A 13,867-nucleotide genomic window follows, 5' to 3' on the forward strand; every position below is an offset into this window, starting at 1 on the left:
GCCCTGTCCTTGAGAGCTACAGTTGATGCATTTCCATGAAGTGTCCATCATTCAGACCCATCCGCTGTAGAAGTGGAATGATCATGGCAGCTCTGTGGAAGAGCAGCACAGGAGACTATCTGACTCCCATTCTCTTTGTCTGAGTGTTGTCTCTTCAGGTTAGTAGTCTTGCTGTCTCCCAGTTTTTTTTGTTTTTTTTTTGGGGGGGGGGGGGGGGGGTGCCTCTCCCCTGAAGAACAAACCCGAATCTGTGCTTTTGAGTTTTTGAGCTACTCTGGGAGTGGGTGTGTGTGATTATAAAATCATAAATACACCCCCCCCCCACAATAGCTAGGGCAGCAACAGTGACATGAATCAGACCAATGAAATATTGATCACTGCACTGCCTCTCTCCTTCCTCAAACATGCACCACCACACAGCAGCACCCCTGAGCCCCTTCTCTCCTCTCTGAATCCCCCTTAAGAGTCGCCACACACACCTGAGCCAGCTTCACGTCTCAGGTATGCTGAAGAATGTATTTAATCTGGAATGCAATCCCTAAACCTGAAATTAACGCATTTAAAACAAATAGAAAACTGTCTGGTGACAACAGTGGGCTTGCAGTCATTTATGAAATTTTATTTCTGTAGAGGTGTAGTGTATTTTTTTGTGAAGAACAAATAAATTAAAATCAACCAATACATAGTGCTCTCTACTGTTGCTTACTCACCTTCAGTGAATTATAAGTATAGGCTAAGTAGGAATAAGTAAGGTGTGGTACATTTTGATTGGATCTGTACTGGGTAAGTATTACACTACATTACATTACATTCATTTAGCAAGGTGTCTCATACAGAGCGATTTCCAGCACAAAAGAACAGAAGTGTATCCATTCAAGTTGAATGATCAACAGTGTCAGACCAGGATAACAACACTCCCAGACCACAGTATAACACTTTTCAAGCCCTACCACAAGTTATCCTGTGCAACCTGACTAGGCAAGGGAAAGTATGCTGTAAATGCATAATAAATGCAGTGTAATGACGGACATAAAATGTATAATTACTGTGTATTTACAAATTTAGTTACAGCAGGACTCAGAATTGCAGCACTGAGCCATGGTTACAACTCTGGTTAGAGAAAGCTTTATTACATTTGTTAGCTTTAATGAAATAATGTGGCTTGCATAGACCATTAATTATTAACTCACAACGTTAAATGTCATAGCATCATGTTATTTTACATTACTGTATTATTACACTGTAATTACATGTGTATGTTGCCCATGTGGTATAAGCTGAGACGGCTCTGGCTTCTGTCAATACTCGACAGTATGGCTCTTATTGCGCTCTGAGAGTTCTGGATGCGTCGTAGCTCCTCGTTTGAAATGTAATTAACTGTGTTCCGCAATTAAGCCCAGTCAGCAGAGCCCTTCACCCTACTCTGAGGGCTGATTGTTCCGGAAGAAGTGCTTAGCGTTACAAGAACAACTTGTGTCTGCGTCCTCCTCAACCCATGGTGAACGCGTCCCTCCCTCGGGCTTCTTCTCCGCCTCTCCCCTTGTTACGAATTTCTGGTGATTGGCACGTGAAAGATGAGGCTGGTGTCCCAGCTCTCAGTCAGAGAGGGATCCGAGTCACGTCATTCCACTTTAGAAGAGCTGGCTCGGAAAGGTTTTTACATCTGAAAGTGGGTGTCACTCTGTCTCGTGTTTATCTGTCAGCCAGCCCCTGAAAACGGAAGAATGGTTTGTGCTTTCTTTTCTCAGAGGAACACCTCCAATCATATAACTTCACGCACAATACTGACATGGTGGGATTGAAGTGGGCCCTGAGAATTGAAACCTGAGAAACCTTTAGAAAAAAAAACACACCTTTTTTATTGCCCTCTACACCATTTTGTGGAGCACTGTTTCAGAGAATTGGATGGAAAGGATCGAGTACCAGGTCTCATTTCCTGTGGGAGCAACACCCTGTTTGCGGATCGGAGCAGCAGCTCAATGAAAGACCTTTCCGCATAAACTCTATAAAATTTGTCCCATGGACCAGGGAGGCCTTCGCCTCCATATAGATTTACCATCATCACCTCAGAGACTGGATGCTGCAAACAGCTCCCAGCCTCACATGAGAACATTTCACACCATAAAGCTGTTTGTCTTAAAATAGAAATGAATATCAATATGACTATGAATACGAATATGAATATTTTGTGTTAGTTTTGTGCTCTAAACCAATGGCAAACAAGAAAAAGAAAACAAATAGGTGAAGGTGTTGTAACCTTGCTGAATATCACACCACTGGCTTGGCTTTGTCTCCGCTCTCACAGTAATGATAACGAGGACAAAAAGGTGTCACAGGTTTTTCGGATATGGGTTCATCAGTGTCAGGCAACAGGCCTTTGACAGTTTGTGGATCCGTTTGCCGTCTCATGCTGAGTGTCTACATTTTCACATGACGGCTCAGCTCACAGCTGAAAACACGCATAAAACTGCTGAGAGCTTCTGCATATACAACTAAGATGAAGCAACCTCGGTAACGTGGCTCTTTGAGAAAATAAAGCTGGGGAACATGTTTGTCTGGCTGTAACAAGCATTCATTTCTCAGCTTTGTGAAGATGGAGATGTTAGTTCTCTATTTACAATGGCTCTAATATTTTATTTTCAGAAAAAATACTAATTTTGACTTACCTGTCTCCCACAATGACACCATGAAAGAGCAGGTACCTTAAATCCCTGAGGGGTATTCCTGATGGGCATATTAACCCCTCCTGATCTACTGGCTGAGCAAGATGAAGGAATGACCTCCAGGCTGCGTCTCAAACCGGTCCCCTTGTCTCTGGGTTCTGTCACCATCCTGCCTCTTCCTGGGTGTGGCCCATGGTGTGAGGGCCACTCCCAGACAATCATTTAGGGATGTGGATGTGAATAATAAACAGCTTGGATTTGAAGCACACTTTCACATGAACCAACCAGTGTGACCTATGTGACACATATAACCGTCAGACAAACCCTTGCTTTGAAGCCTGCACAAACTGATATAATGGGAACTAATAAACCCCTTCTCCTTGCAGAAACTCACCCACTAAACTTCGGAACCCCATTTCACATGGTGGATATGCAGGTTCCCACCCCACATTGGGACAGGCCTCAACAGAAGCTTTCAGATGAGACGTGTCAATCACAGAACCTCTCAATTATAGCAGAACAGTAACAGCACCAAAAACACTTTCCTCCCTGCTATACCACCTACACTCCGGTCGCCTCTGTCACTTGTAGTTAAAATGCAAAGTGCAATTTGGGTGTGCGGTGGGTAATTTCAGTTCTGATCTTAGCTCCGGGTTGGTGTTAAAAAGCGTGTAACGAGCCTGCTTGATTGGTGTCGCCTGTTATTCAGCTGTGTGAGTCATCGTTTGCTGTCTGGAAACCCCCGGATTGATGTGATCCTAATTGTATCATTAGGGCAATTGGGCGTGGTCACCCTGCTAGTTTTTCCTCTCTTTTTTCCTGTTGTAATTACAAGTGTGTTTTTCCCTGATTCTGTGCATTATTTATTTATTTGCATATTAGTCATTCTTCTACAGATCTTTAATTGACCACAACTATATTATGAGAAGACCTATATTTTTTCTCCTGTGAACCACTCATTGGTAGTATAAATTAAAGTTGCTGCTCCCACAAAGTGAGTGAAAAGGTTGAGTAAAGAATTAATTGGAAAAAGTTCATTGGAAAGAGTGAGGTACTGCTGCTGTACCCTTGGGCAAGGTGCTTAACCCAGAATTGTCTCAGAAAATATCCATCTGCACAAGTAGGTAACATTCCAAAAATTGTAACCTATGAAAGTTGCTTTGGATTAGAGTGTCTGCTAAATGGTAATAATGTAATGTAATGTGATAATGTAAAGTGTCGGTTTACACATGTTGTGCTTGTAACTGTTTTAAGGCAGTCCACGGCTAACACACACATGCACGGTGGAGCCTCCTGTTTTGTGCTTGTGTGACTGAGGAATTAAACTGTTGATGTGGCGCACAGGCTAACTCATGATTTACAAAACACAATCGTGGAGAATCGGCTGTGTTCGAGATATTCTCGAAATTAAACCTTTCCAAAGATCATCACAGCTAATCGTGATGATATAAAATGTAGCTGTGGTTAAAAAGGAAAAGTGGGTCAGAGTAAATGAATTCTGTCTTGAAAGCTGACCGTGCACGTTCAAAATCAATGTGCTAAGAATATATTTTGTGCTGTATGGAGGACAGTTCAGATCTATTACATTATATATAACATTACTATTCGTAAGCCATCAGTATTGAGTTATTTTCATCTGTGCAGAATTTAAAAAATTCTTACCTTTGTTTTTTTTTTTTTTACCTGTTAATTTTCAAGCACCCTGAAGTAAATGGTAAATGGACTGCATTTATATAGCGCTTTTCTACTCATTTGAGTACTCAAAGCACTTTATAGTTATATGCCTCACATCTACCTACCAGTGGCAGAGGCTGCTATACAGGCTTACCAACTGGCCACTGGGAGCTGTTGGGGGTTCAGTGTCTTGCTCAAGGACACTTCGACACTCTGCCAGGATGAGCCAGATTCGAACCAGGGACCTTCCAGTCCCTAGTCGACTGCTCTATCTCCTGAGCCACTGTTGCCCCATGCAGTCCACCCAAGACCAACGCAGCAAATGCATGGATGTCGTCCCACTTCCTCTTAACGGCCGAACACACAAAACAAAACAGTGGGAAACGTTTCAGTTGTCCACAAAAAAATTTCTCGGCCTTCATACAAAAGTCGATCTTGAACAATGACCCCGCATATGACTATTGATCCGGAGGCTGAAGCTGTCAGATTTGAGGGATTTGTTGATTGCATTGGGAGTCCCCTCCCCTGCTCCACCCCCAGCCCTTGGCATTTGACATCGCAGAAGCCTTCCTAATAAGTCTCGCCCTCATTCCCAGTCCTACTGTAATCACCCATGAGCTTTAGCTCTCAGCCCAAGGTAACAGGCCTGACGTGTTCCCAGCAACAGCGGAGAATGAAACGGCCCATCAGAACTCACCGAGGCTGAGGGATCCGGACGTCATTACAGGGGAAGGGATAATTGCATTCCCCGCTGATGAGAATGAATGCTTTAATCACACAGTATTGAATTTTAGGCGCTGCGAGGCACATCCCTGTTAATCACCGTTCAGCACTGGTGCTGCAAAGTCACCTCAAGCAGTGGCTGAAATTAGGGAACTCCCTCAGCCAACCTGAAACTGAATCTGAAAACCAACTGAATATGTCACCCTACTATGATATTTCTGTGAACCTGGCAGAATTTTACATTACATTATTAGCATTTAGCAGACGCTCATATCATCATATCATATCAGAGCGACTTACATTTTACAATGGTATCCATTTATACAGCCGAGGCAGTACCTTGCCCAAGGATGCAGTAGCAGTGCCCCTGTGGGGAATTGAACTGGCAACCTTTTGGTTACGAGTCCTGCTCCTCAACCACTATGCTACACTTCCACCCTGTTTACCAGAGGGTTTGGACACTGTGCCACTCAGATACACCTTTACTTCATTCACACAGAACCAGGTGGTACACATGCTGTCATATTTTGGTATCGGGCAGATGGTACCATAATGTGGTGATTAGGAATGAAGCTGGTAACTGGAAGGCTGCAGGTCTGTCCCCTAGAGCAACTTGCTTCTGCTGAATTGCTTCAGTAGGTATCCATCAAAGTTCATATATGTATATTATATGTATTATGCATATATTATGTGTTATTATATGTATTTATATTACTATATTTATATTACTTATATTACAAGTTGTGCTATACGTGTGTGTCTGCCTAGCAATGTAATGCTGATATTGCAGTGATCTTCACTATAGCTCTTACTGAGGGCAGCTGTCACTTCACACATTCCATAAGACGTTTGTACAGGAGCAATTGAGGTAAGCTGCCTTCTTCGCTACAAACTATCCTATATAACTGCTTTATAAAATTACACTATCCGTACCTCTGGAACATTTTGTCAGGGACTGTTTCTCCAGTAAATAAACAGCTTCAGGTTGTTAGCGTGAAACGTGTGCTGATGTTTGGTTGAAAAAGCGAGCCGTCTCAATTTTCATTGTATCTACCCTGTCGCCAAACGCCTGTTTCCCGCCACTGAGCCGCGATTAGATTGAGTAAACGGAGTGGCCTCGCAGAGAAACGGCCCACGGGCCCGACCTGGTCTGTCGGACTCACCGCATCACCTCCCTAACAGCTTGGGCAATAAAGACGGTGCGAGAGGGGGGACTCATTTCCTGTTGCTTGTAATGGGATGTTATTATGTGTCAGCGGCCCCAGGGGGCCTGAGCTGCCTGCCGATGACTCCATTATCCACCCGTCGTTGACTTTAGCGTCAGGCTCATAAGCGGGTCGGGTCTGTGGCGAAGTGTTCGGCCTCGGATGTAACGAAAGCGTATAACAATTCACACCGGCGATCCTCCTTCATTATTATCGCCATTATTACGGTTATTATCCACTCCCTGGATGTTGTCGTCTTTTGTCTTCTCAGGCTCTGATATTATCCCAATTTCTGTGATGTGAGGTGGCCAGATATTGCTCTTACACTTAGTCATCTGGCGGTCGCTCTAATCCAGAGCAACCTACAAAGGAAAGGACGTGCATGCCTGCCATATCCCACTGTTTCTCCTGTTCATCTCTGCAATGCCAGACAGAGGCAATGGATTTCTGTTTTAAACAGTTGTCAGTGTGGCGTTCCAGTGTAAGAGTGGTCCTACAGCAGGGCTTCTGACAGAGAGAGCCTTTCTGAAGAGGTTTTATGGAGGAAAACCACCATATTTAATTATAGAGTGTCTGCCTGTGTTTTCAGTCCACACTGGATTTTCTGTTGGCTTTTAAACAAGCTTTAAGCATGTTTGTACACAGTACTTAACCTAACACAGGTGTCCATCTTCACACTTGAAGCATGAAAGTTCCACATATTCTCGAACACTGCCTGAAATAATCAATGAGTACTTCTCCATTCCAGACAATATGTATATACATTTTTTTTTTTCAAAAGAAGAGCTGGCATTTGTCATTTTTCTGAGTATAGACATTCTCTATCCTTAAAAAAACATCCGCAAGGGTTTCTGTGTGAGTTTCCTGTTTGCATCACAAATAAAATCGGGCAGGGTACGGGGCTAACCCCGGCTCGGTTGACATCCTCCAGGCACCCATGTGCTTTGTTCTCCGAGAGGTGTCAGAGTGTCCCCTCATACTCATTTCAATTTGAAGGCAATGCCACAAAGATTGCATTCTCTAACCAAGGGTCATTGTAGTCGACCTATTCACCTTACTTATTTTTGTTCTCTCTGCTCTGCACGGATGAAAAAACAGAGAGAAAAAAAACATAATGAATTTTTCAATCTTTTCCCTGACAATTGGAAAGTATACATAAATAATACATGGAAGTGATTCATATATGAATTTTTTGGTGGAGATGAAGAACAATCCCATAGTGTCTGTAGTTTTATTGTTATTCCTCCTATCTTTTCTTACCACCTACAACTGTACATTCATTAGCTTGTAATTTTGAATGTATTGCAGAGGAATGGCTGGTATCTCATGAATTATACAGTACTGCCAGGGTCTATAGATTGAATGATTTGTCAGAGCTTTGGACTTCAACATACTCTTCTTTGAGTAGCAGCGGAGATGTAATTACTGTGCTTGGAAAACATTTACAAAATGATGCGACGCTCCCTCTGTTATGACAGCCCCCTCCTTCTGGAGATCTTGAAGAGTGCTTTGTCTGAGGGGGCAGTGATAACAGTGTGTGTGTGTGTGTATGCGTGTGTGTGTGTGTGTATGTGTGTGTGTGTGTTTGAGTGTGTCTGTATGTGTGTGTTTGAGTGTGTTTGTGTGTGTGTGTGTGTGTGTGTGTGTGTGTGTGTGTGTGTCTGAGTGTGTGTGTGTGTGTGTGTGTGTGCGTTTGAGTGTGGTGGGGAGAGTGACAGTTTATTGAACTTAACGGCTTGCTCAGTGAGCGGTAAAGGTGTGAACAAGCTGTTTATCCTGCTGGCCTTTTCGTTCTCCCTCGGCAAGACGTGATGAATACTCCCAGAAGACGCTGGACAGGGCTGGCCAGAAGTGTCAGAGTGGTGCCGCTGTCTGGGGACTCTGGGCTGTGTGACTGGGACCAACAAAGAGCACGAATAACTGAAGACCCACCGTGACTGTGGGGATGCACACAGTGGATATAAAAAGTAACAAGGTGACGCTGATTACAAAAGTAAAATCATTCATTATTGTGTTACGTAATGGCTGTTTTCTCCCCCCCACCGCGAAACAGCTTGCACGTTTTTTTTTACCTCTGTGTTGATTTGGGAGTCTCAGGTTCTAGATGCAGCCTTTGGGAGTTAAAGATGCCACTGCACAAGTATGTTGCAGTAGAGAAAATTCACCCAGGGGCTAGGAAGTGAGTTTTCTTTGTCCTGAATTTATTGATTTTTTTTTCCAAAAGCTGACAGCAACGAACTGGAGTCAGGGTTTACTTTTATCAGGATGTTCTTTACAGCCTGAGAAGTGTCTGTCATATGTATGCACAACACCGTTCCTCTTGTCTGTCCTGTCTCCATAACTGTCCTGGTTTTCAAACAGCCTGTTCCAAATGGATAGCCCCATGTGACTTATTTAAGAACTCTGGTGCTTTAGACATGTTGTTGTCCCAGTTATTTTTATTTATTTGCTTAGGAGTCACACTTATGTGCCACTTTGCTATATTTTGCCACACACACACACACACACACACACACACACACACACACGAATGCAGGAGGGTTGACAAAATAATGGAATCATCAAACAATATATGAATTTTTATTAAGTAATAAGAAGTTGGTCTGTCCTTTTCCTTCAAAACAGCTTCACTCCATCATGGAATGCAGTCATATAAAGATTGATTTGTTTCTAGTGGGGTACTGGTCCACTCTTAAAGAGTGAAAGTAGCCAGTTCGTTGAGAGATTAAGGAGTCGGAAATCTACTCCTCACTCTGTGATCCAGAACCTTTCATAAAAGTTGTATGATATTTATATCTGGTGATTGGGGGAGTCCTTTCAAGGTGTTTGGCTTCATCCTTGTGTTCATTAAATAGCTCTTGGATCCATTTAACAGTGTGTATGGGGATGGTATCATCCTAGAATATGGGAACATCTTGAGGAAACAATGTTTGGTCCAGAAGGTGCACCTCTCCTATAATGACTTTGACTTCCCTGGCTGTAATTCTTCCATGCAGAATACCACCGTATTTAACAGATGGGAACAGACAATATGGGTCGAAGGCTTCCTTTGGCTTTCTCCAGACGTAAACCTGTTCAGATGTAGGAACAAGTAAAATATGATTCATCAGACCATATTAGGTTCTTCCACTGCTCAGAAGTCTACGTTTTGTGGTCACTACACCAGGTTAGTTACAAATTGGCCTTAGTTTCCAAATGACAGCCCTAGCATAAATATCAGATTTGTGAAGCTCACAACATACAATTTTTGTTGTGACTGGGTCACAGAGCTGTAGATTCAATTCTGTGGTCATTTTTGTGCCTCTGTATTTTGTGGTTTAGCAACTTTCCTTTTAAGTGTCCATCTATCCCTGTCAGTCAGCTTTGACTTGCGACCACTGTTCCTCTTTCCTGATGTTTTTTATCCTTGTTTGGCATATGCTGTCATGAACTTCGACACTGTTCCCCTTGACAAATGAAATCGTTTTGGTGGCCGATGCACCTGTAACTAGGGAACCAACTATTTGACCTCTTTCAAAATGTGTTAGATCTCATGTTAGAAACTTTAATTTTAAGGTATTGACTTTAAAATATCTTTTATGGCATAAAAATATTGGTAATAAGTACTGACATTAATATGAAACATGTGAGTCTTTTTTTTCATTTGGTGTTTTCATTATTTTGTCACCAACATTCAGATTGTGTTATACATACCAGGGCAGTAGGCCATAGTGCCTACAAACATTCAATGGCCCTTTACAGGTGCTGGGTATAAAGATATGGTGTAGGGGTAAAATTTTGAATATGCACTCATTTTCCGCTGCACCTCTGAGTGTTTCATGAACGAGGCGCAACATTCAGACCACAGAGATCTTTGTGAGAGGAAACAGCTGGATTCTGTGTCTTCCAAAAATGTTGTCGCATTAAATGATCAGTTTTTAGTGCCACGCTGTACATGCACATACAAACACACAATATTTTGAAACATTTTTCATTGTTATTTCAATACTCTGTATTAGTATTGCAGCTGAAACCACTAATGCTGCTTTTTCACTTGGTAGATGTGAGTTCTGTTATATATATGCAAGTTGCTGTTTTATGAACGTATGTATTTATGTGCGCATCCAGAGGTGGTCACCATTGTAAGGTAGTGACGCAATTTTGTGCCTGTCTTCAAGGATGTTTTATGACCAATATTATTCTATTTTTATTCATTCTTCCGGCATTTCCATCAAGGACACAACTTCTTCAGCATCGCACGCGACATTCATGCAATTACGACCACAGAGCGTGAAGAAACAGAAGAAATCAACTTTTAAAAATCAAAACCAAGACACCTGTTCGTTTGTAAGGCGTATGTATTGACTCAATGAAATATTTCAGTCATGTTACACATTCCTTAATAAATTGATCATAGTTACAAATGTACACCAAGTCAGCGGTATATGTACACTTTAATTAGATAAAACAAACGATTTTTACTGGGATAGTTCTGTTCAGCAGTGAACAGTTTATGATTTGCTACTTCTGGCAGTAGAAACAGAGGGAGAACTGATGGGTAGGTGAGGGACAGGAGTTAAACATGAACATTTCTTGCGCATACCGTGGTCTAGTTTTTAATGTTGTTGCGTTTAAATTAACGTTAGAAACATTCAATGTCATCGGTCCATTGCTGTTTTCTCGTGGCGCGGAGGTCTCCCGGGGGAGAGACTTGTGCTCAGAGTGACGCGGAAGCCGCTGCTTAGGCGCTAAGACAGTCCTGCGAGTCGAGCGACAGGAACACGTCCCCTTTGCACTGAAACACGCTCGTGCCGTCCCGCACCAGCTCGCAGCTCTGCAGGTTCGGGGAAACGTCTTTGACACAAACAGCCTGCAGAAGAACAAGATGGCATCGTCGTTACATGTCATCGGCGAAAGATCAAGCGCGTTTTGTTAACAGTTGTCTGGCGCGACACTGCCACGCGATATGTTTTGTGAACTAAATTACAGCCGTTAAACTTGTACAGGAATGAAACGAATGTCCGTGGTTTCGAAGACGTTCATTTAAAACCCAGAATGAATTACTTGGAATAAGTCGTTAAATCGCTAAAATTCGTATGCTTTGACTGCAAGAAGTGTTCTGTTGTTAAACCCTAGGTCATAAGCTCTAAAATGCGTTTTCCAAATGAAGTGCTCAAAAAGACTTGTTTCATTCATTTATATTGTCGAGAATGTCCATGATAAGTGCAATATAACAAGTCCTGGACAACTGAGCGCACACTGAGAAGTCCTTTGGAAGCATGGCGACGCTCTGCTTCATGTGCTGCTGAGGGTGCACCGCGCCTCGTGGTGCTGAAGGGACAGCGTTCCTACGCGCGCGGTTCTGCTGAGCCGTTTACTGTGGTTCACACAGCGTCATATTTTGACCAGGTTAAATGTTATTTGTTCTATGCTCAGGTATACATAAACAGCATGTTCAGCTTTCATACATATGTTTTTCCAAACATGCCATGCTCCTTTCAAGATATAACCAGTTAAGGTGCGTAATTATTACTTTGTTAGATGTACAATCTATACGGTACACATTTTGTTCTGTATTCTAATAAATGCCATGAGCCAACTGAAGCTGACTTACAGACTGGTAAAACTGGCGCACTTACCATGTTTTTCAGGACTGGGCTCTTTCGAATGGCCAGCTCAGGGACCACGTTGTTTTCGGTGGACTCTCCGCTATCAGGCACCGACTCGGACTCGGACCTCCTGATGTATGGCGACCTCCGGATTCCCGACAGCAAACCAGACGCTCTGCCCACGGAGTAATAGCTTGGGCCGGTGGCTTGCTTGTACCATGCTTCCGCGGGATTACACAAAATGAGCATGGAGATGGCCAAAAACACCAGAGCAAAGCTGGCAGACCTCTCCATGGCAAGCATCGTTACTCGGCGGTTTTTCCGGTGTGTTCTGTGAGGCTCTTAACTGGTTTTCCTGCTTTTGGCAGCTAACTCTACACTTGGTGTTTCCAAATGTCCTTACTTATATAGGGACCTCATGCTCGTAATCACATTCGTCAACTTCATCAGAGTCGGTGATTCATATTTACGCTAGGGAGAACTCCAATGTGAATCGATCGGCTGACGCTTTACACGTCTGCACGAAAGTTGGGGGGGGGGGGGATGCTCTCGAATGGGAGTGGCATATATATTCAGACGCTTCTTAAGTTAATCAAAACCAACAGCGTTAAACTAGCATCTTCTAAATGTCAGAGACGGACTAGGGTTCACTTATGTATAGCACATGATGAAAATTCCATAAGGCAAACAAATTCCCTGTTTATGGTACTGTCAGAAACGAATATGGAAATATATCGCGAAAGGCATGATTCATTTTTAATTTCATTTAAAGAAAGGTCACACTGAAGTGCTGCTGACATGCTTTGAATTATTTCCCTCCCATCTTCCTGTTAAAGTAGCCTATAATTTTCAACACAATTTGTATTTCTGCGAGGTAACGGTTACACCTCTGCTACAATTCAGTCCCTTATGGAAGAGATTATTTTCGCCGCACGTGGCTGTACACAGTTTGGAATGTTTCCTCCACAACCCGTCTAACTAACGGTTTTAGTTGATATTCGTGTATTGCCTGCCATCCACTTCTAAGACAATGACGAACACAGTCACCGCCTTTGGGAAAACTCTTTGCTATCAGTAAATTTCCCTTGTGCCTTTTTGTCAGCGTTTTGCCCACAGCTTTTTTTTTATTTCTGCTGGAATATTGAGTGAATTCAAATTACGCGTGGCGCGAGCAATGTCTCCAAATATCACTTGCTCCTGCAGGCACATGGTGCAAAAGGTCAAACTATACACTTTAAAAAATAATAATTTACTCATTAATTATTTAGGCACTGGAAGTGATTTAGACTGATTTAGACTGATGCCATTATACACGTCTTTTGGTGACGTTACAGCGTTTGAGAAATTCGAGAAATAATAGTGTTAGATGATGTTTGGGGAATTGGTGATGGGCGGTCTCCTTTGTCATGAGCAAGAACAGTAAGAAAACTGTCTCATGCAGTCATTCTGAACAGTCAATCTCCTTCAGCTCAAAGGCCCATGGTTGGTAAAACAAGATCAAGTTCAATTTTAACATAAAACGTTGAGTATATCAGCAAAAAATCAGGTGCCTTCGAATATCAAAGTTGATGGCATTGGTTTGTAATTGGTTAACTGGAAAATGCACCGCTAAAGATTAAAGAAAAGGAAACTAATACATAGGCCTATTCAAACAAGCAAAACAATGTGTCAAAAGACATTGCTTGGATCTTAATGCCAAACATTCACAAAATCATTCAGGCCGATAGTTATACAACGGCATAATTCCCAACGTGCACGGGATGTGGGTCCAAAAAGGGTAAATGTATCTAGAAGTCTTGTCTTTTATTCTTCGCTGAGGCGTGCTCATTTTCGACTGCTTTGACCGTCACGTTGACTTATCTCTTTAAATTTATATCGTTTCACGTTGATCCAAACAGCATGCTTTTAGATTTACAGGAGTATAGGTGATTTGTTTTTTTTTTTTTTTTTAGAACGAATGTGTTCTACGACACGGCATCATCCACCCAAATCACTGCTTCATAAAGTAGCCTAT

The 13,867-nt window shown here is 42.5% G+C and overlaps 1 protein-coding gene across 1 annotated transcript; it reads right to left on the reverse strand.

The window, feature by feature from the left end:
* Positions 1-10,731: 10,731 nt before the first annotated feature.
* Positions 10,732-12,220, reverse strand: LOC118795118 (neuropeptide B-like). The gene is made up of 2 exons (XM_036553485.1): positions 11,884-12,220; positions 10,732-11,114 (listed from the first exon to the last, which is right to left on the reverse strand). The coding sequence occupies exons 1-2, from the start codon at positions 12,154-12,156 to the stop codon at positions 10,986-10,988; spliced, it is 402 nt and encodes a 133-aa protein (XP_036409378.1). The 5' UTR covers positions 12,157-12,220; the 3' UTR covers positions 10,732-10,985.
* Between the last annotated feature and the right edge of the window lie 1,647 nt (positions 12,221-13,867).

This window comes from Megalops cyprinoides, chromosome 19 (genome assembly GCF_013368585.1).
Source record: "Megalops cyprinoides isolate fMegCyp1 chromosome 19, fMegCyp1.pri, whole genome shotgun sequence".
NCBI lineage: Eukaryota > Metazoa > Chordata > Actinopteri > Elopiformes > Megalopidae > Megalops > Megalops cyprinoides.

Coding starts and splice junctions, on each gene's coding strand:
- LOC118795118 (XM_036553485.1), bottom strand. CDS start 12,156: ATGCTTGCCATGGAGAGGTCTGCCAGCTTTGCTCTGGTGTTTTTGGCC. Junction 11,115..11,883: donor GCCCAGTCCTGAAAAACATG/GTAAGTGCGCCA, acceptor GTTCTTCTGCAG/GCTGTTTGTGTCAAAGACGT.